General features: G+C 37.4%; 1 protein-coding gene across 1 annotated transcript; it reads left to right on the plus strand.

Annotated features, from left to right (window-relative positions):
- The first annotated feature begins 1,401 nt into the window (after positions 1 to 1,401).
- On the plus strand, positions 1,402 to 5,059 carry LOC143532534 (subtilisin-like protease SBT3.18). Its single transcript, XM_077027569.1, has 10 exons — positions 1,402 to 1,600; positions 1,707 to 1,798; positions 1,891 to 1,988; positions 2,059 to 2,220; positions 2,317 to 2,978; positions 3,134 to 3,201; positions 3,411 to 3,650; positions 3,736 to 3,856; positions 3,918 to 4,131; positions 4,399 to 5,059. Exons 1-10 carry the CDS (start codon positions 1,523 to 1,525, stop codon positions 5,007 to 5,009), a joined length of 2,346 nt encoding a protein of 781 aa, XP_076883684.1. The 5' UTR covers positions 1,402 to 1,522; the 3' UTR covers positions 5,010 to 5,059.
- The last annotated feature ends 351 nt before the right edge of the window (positions 5,060 to 5,410 follow it).

Here is a 5,410-nt window from a genome sequence, read left to right on the forward strand (position 1 = left end):
AGCGCTTGATGACACTGTTGCTGAATTAACATGGCTAGAGGCTCTTCTCAGTGAACTTGGTATTATCCCAAACTCGTCTCCTACATTATGGTGTGACAATCTTGGAGCAACCTACCTTTCTGCCAATCCTGTCTTTCATGATCGGACAAAACATGTAGAGGTTGATTTTCACTTTGTTAGAGAAAAAGTGGCCCAACGGAAGCTAAAGGTTCTGTTTATTTCCACTCATGATCAAGTCGCTGACATCTTTACCAAACCACTGCCATCTCAACGTTTCTTACTTCTACGGTCCAAGTTGCAGGTCGTACCCCTCCCTCAACTTGCGGGGGAATGTTAGACATAATAGAGCCTGCCCTAGTTTACTTTCTTAATACAGATTAGGCCTATATATATCAATGCTCTCTATTGTAATCATTCATTCAGAAATCAATATCAATTCAATTCAATAACACGGTTTATCTATTAGCGGGTTTTACTTCCTACTTAACTAGAACACATGGAAGCAAATAAATAAAAATAAGAAGCCAGTATTGTTGCAGCCTTTGTGGCTGTTAAGAGTAAGCATGTATGATATTACAAGTTTTATTGATGTGGCTTGGCTATTATCACCCTCTTTTAACTTTCTTTTGCAAATACCATTTCTCCATAACTAAATGAACCTTGAATTTGCACATAAAGTTTCTGTTTACCAAAGCAAAGAAGTTGCTTTACTTTAATCCAAGTTATAATCCATGGAAGTGCAATAATACCTTCTATGACGGACACATAAAGAATAAGCATGTTTACGGTAGATAATCATTCAATTCAACTTTCTTTTACCAATTTTGCGTGTTTTGAAAGGTGCAATTCATGTATACTAATCCTGCAATTTTACGCAAGAGAATGACCGCACGCTACGCAACTTTTGTTGAGCATGAGTCTGCCTAAGCAATGATTCTGTTCATAGCATAATCATTTTCAAGTTCCCCTATCTACTAGAAACCTACATATAGATTGAGCACTAGGCCTTTAAAAAGAATGGTGCATAATAAGCCTTTGAAGTATAAGGAATCAATCAACCGTTCCTTACAAAACAGATTTTAAGCATAGGAGTAGACTTATGTTAGCTATGTTATAATGTGGTCTAGCTAACAAAGTTGCCTGAATGGTTGTTAGGACATGTAAATAACCTGATGTGATATCATGTACAATATGTGCTGGAATTAATGACATATAGCCACCATAGTGTATCAATCAAAACTATGAACACTAATAGGGATTAAAAAAGTGACCTACTTTATCAACTCAGGAATGATGAAGATCACATGCACTACTGTTTGGTGGTATCCATAGTGTCTATGCACTCAGGAATAATTCTGCATTAGGGCTTTTACAGCTTTGATATCTTCGAACACAAGCAGTTCGTTGACGTTTGATTTTCTTAGTAGCAACCATCTTCTTTAGAAAATAACAGTTCATCCTTTTGCTTTTGTTTTAGTATTTAAGGCTGCCTTGTGTTTATAGTTTTCCAATATCAGGAACAATGAGCAGTGGTTACCACTCCTTTTTGGGGCTGGCCTGTATATCACTTTGTTTTATACATTCAGTATCCACTTCAGATGTAACTTTACCATCAAAAGTGCTAACTTTTTCATGTGTTGGTCCCCTCTTGGATGACATTCTCATATCTTCTATTTTGTATTGTTGTCTGTTATTGCTTTACACAGGTTTACATTGTCTATTTAGGGATCACAGATGTTCAAGATCCTATTCTCACTTCAGATTACCATCTTCACATCCTTTGTGGTGTCTTTCATAGGTCTTATATTATGTTTTTTCATCTCAAAACTCTACAGGCAACAATATATATTCTCATTAATTGTCATATTTAATAATATTTGTTCCTTATAGACTAGAAGATGCAAAGCAATCCATGGTTTATAGCTACAAACATGGTTTCTCAGGATTTTCTGCAAAAATTAACTCAACACAAGCAGCCACCTTAGCTGGTATGCAAAAGAGTACTTTTATCTCAAATATTAATTTTTTTGGTATAACTAACATAAAATAATATTTCAGGAATGGAACAAGTTATATCAGTTTTCAAGAGCCGGATATTGCGGTTACACACAACTAGAAGCTGGGATTTCATGGGTCTCAACTTGAACCCTACTGCTGATCAGTCAAATCCATTGCAACTAACTCATGGGGACAACACAATTGTGGGCTTATTTGATACAGGTACTCTAGATAAATATATATGTAGCATTAGGTATACTCACAATAATAATTAGATACTCTATGGAATTTATATAATTATTATCATTAATGAATCAGGCATCTGGCCAGAATCTAAGAGTTTCCATGAAGAGCCTAACATGCATCCAATTCCAAAAACTTGGAAAGGCAAATGTGTTTGTGGACAGAACTTCAATCCCAAAACAGCTTGTAATCTAAAGCTCGTTGGGGCGCGTTATTACCTCAAAGGATACGAGCAAGAACATGGCCCGCTGAATACTAGTGACACCTCAGAATACCGATCACCACGTGATGCAAATGGCCATGGGACCCACACGGCATCGACAGCAGTGGGGTCCACTGTTAAATCGGCTAGCTTTTTTGGGTTAGGGCAGGGTACGGCTAGAGGAGGTGCACCTCGATCACGGTTAGCAGTGTATAAAGTGTGTTGGGAGGATGGGAGGTGTAGTGAAGCTGATATTTTAGCAGCTTTTGACGAAGCAATTAATGACAGAGTTAATGTGATATCGGCTTCTTTTGGTTCACCACCACCACAGCTTCCTTTCTACAACTCAAGTAATGATATCGGGTCCTTCCATGCAATGCAGAACGGTATTAGTGTCGTTTTCTCAGCAGGAAACAGTGGACCAGAACCATCTCTTGTCCAAAATGTTGCTCCTTGGAGTACATGCGTTGGTGCTTCATCTATTGATCGAAATTTTCCAACCCGGGTAGTAGTGGATAATTGTCTTTCTTTCACGGTAACTAGCTTAATTACATTCTTTAAAAATTAATCAGAAGTAAAGATAAATGTTTCATCAAATATAATTTATTTTAAACATGCTCCTTAACACAATAAAAACAAGAAGAAAAAAACAAGCATGATGCAGTTCACATAGTAACTTTTCGTGTGCAGGGAGAAAGCTTTAATATCAAACATATAGAAGCAAATCTTGTTGGAGCTCGCACATATTTCCGTGGAGGGTACTCTCTCTATATATATATAAAATCATACACACATATATGAAATATGTATTGACATACATCTATATATACTTCTCGTGTCGTTCTACATGGCCAAATTAAGACTATTAGAATTCTTGTATTAATTGAGCTATAAGTCAAATTTATGACTACATATGATGATGCAATGCTTTAAAATCACCCTAAATCAAAAGTGAGTGAACTTACAGGATATGCAAAATGGATAAGTGGAGAAACAAGAGTGCAGCTGGGGAAGTGATCCTGTGCTTCTCAACCCAAGGACCAGTTACGGTTGAAGATGCGGAAGTAGCAGCATATATTGCAAGCGCCACAGGACTGATCTTTGTAGACTCGCCTACTCGGCAGTATGTTGATGTGGATATAATCCCCACCATCCGTATGGATATGGTTCAAGGCACTAAACTTAACAATTATCTATCTCAAAGCCTGTAAGAATTTGTAATTCATTACAGTTACACCTTTGCATTTGTAATTACTTAATTATATAGTTACATAGTTTCTTGAAAAATGAAGAACGAACCTGACAAAGGTGCACATATTTCCAAGTAAGACGGTAATCAAGCAATCACCAGCACCCGTTGTTGCAGATTTTTCATCTAGAGGCCCAAGCGCGATTTCACCTGATATTCTTAAGGTAATTAAATTCATTTCCAATAATCATGTAAAGTAATAACAGTTTGTTTTTAAATTACCAGCCAGATATAAGTGCTCCGGGAATCAGCATATTAGCAGCATGGCCTCCTGGAATATCTCCAACTTCCACCGAAATTGATCAAAGATCTGTAGAATGGAATTTCCAGTCAGGAACATCAATGTCATGCCCTCATGTATCGGGCGTAGTTGCTCTCCTCAAATCAATGCATCCTGATTGGTCTCCAGCAGCCATTAAATCTGCCTTAATGACAACAGGTAATTAACAACATAACAATGAACAACGGGCGTTGATATCAAGGCACCACCCTCACCAAAAAAAGGGTTATATAGGCCGTATGACTTTTTCATGCAGTGTGTATGACTATCATACGGCCAGTTTGACCACTTGTTTGCTCTATCATATAATCCGTATGGCATGTTAGTGATGTCTAGATAGTGTGTTGTGTTTGTTTTGCAATGACCATGAACAATAGCATTAATTGGACAAGTGTGTTTTAGACTTTTTGAAATGTATATTAACAGCCTACAACAACGATAACAATCACGATACCATATTATCTGGTGGAACAAATGAAGAATCTAGTCCATTTGACATTGGAGCCGGCCACCTTAACCCGTTAAAAGCTATGGATCCCGGTCTAGTTTACGACATGAAGGCTGATGATTACATTCTCTTCCTATGCAACAGTGGCTACACAAAGGATCAAATCAAGAGAATAATCAGCCTCCATCCAGGGACTAATGTTAACTGCCCCCAAGAACACACGACCAACGCAAATCTGAATTATCCATCCATCACAGTTTCTAGCCTCCAGTCGACCATGACTATCAAAAGGACAGTTAGAAATGTTGGTTACACGACATCCATTTACTTTGCTAGCATTGTTAGTCCTCATGGGGTGGAGGTTACAGTTTGGCCAAGAATCTTGTTTTTCACGTATTTCACCGATGAAATCACGTACTATGTGACTCTCAAGCCGCAAAAGTTGTCACAAGGGAGATATGATTATGGTGAGATTGTTTGGTCTGACGGGTTCCATACCGTCAGGAGCCCACTAGTTGTGTGTGTTGATACTGCAACTCCTGCTTCTGCCATCGATGAATCTTCTCAAGATCTACATCAACCCGCTTAGACAAATACAGTGTACGGGTTTGACCCATAAAATGTTGAATAAAAGATAGCGCTAATTATAATCTTTGATATTGGTTTTCGCTAAGTAATATATATACATGCATGTGGCAATGATCAAACAAAATGAAGAACATATTAATTAGCTGGAACATTTGCACTGCTGAAAAGAAATGATCAACCAATGTAATGATCTCTATAATTAAATTACCATATATATGATATATCTACATATATATTAACCTGTGTAACTTAACCGTTTTGGGGTTGGATTTTCCACCTTCTTCAATCAAACAAGTAATAAAATATGAAGAACAAGAACACGGATTAACCCTAAAAGTATGTTTTAAAAACCGGTATTTTACCTATACCGGAATGAGCTAAAGAATTGTACAACCGTTGAAC

The sequence above is a fragment of the Bidens hawaiensis genome, unplaced genomic scaffold (genome assembly GCF_021521415.1).
Source record: "Bidens hawaiensis isolate Kalapana, Puna unplaced genomic scaffold, B.hawaiensis_p1.1 tig00000702_1, whole genome shotgun sequence".
NCBI lineage: Eukaryota > Viridiplantae > Streptophyta > Magnoliopsida > Asterales > Asteraceae > Bidens > Bidens hawaiensis.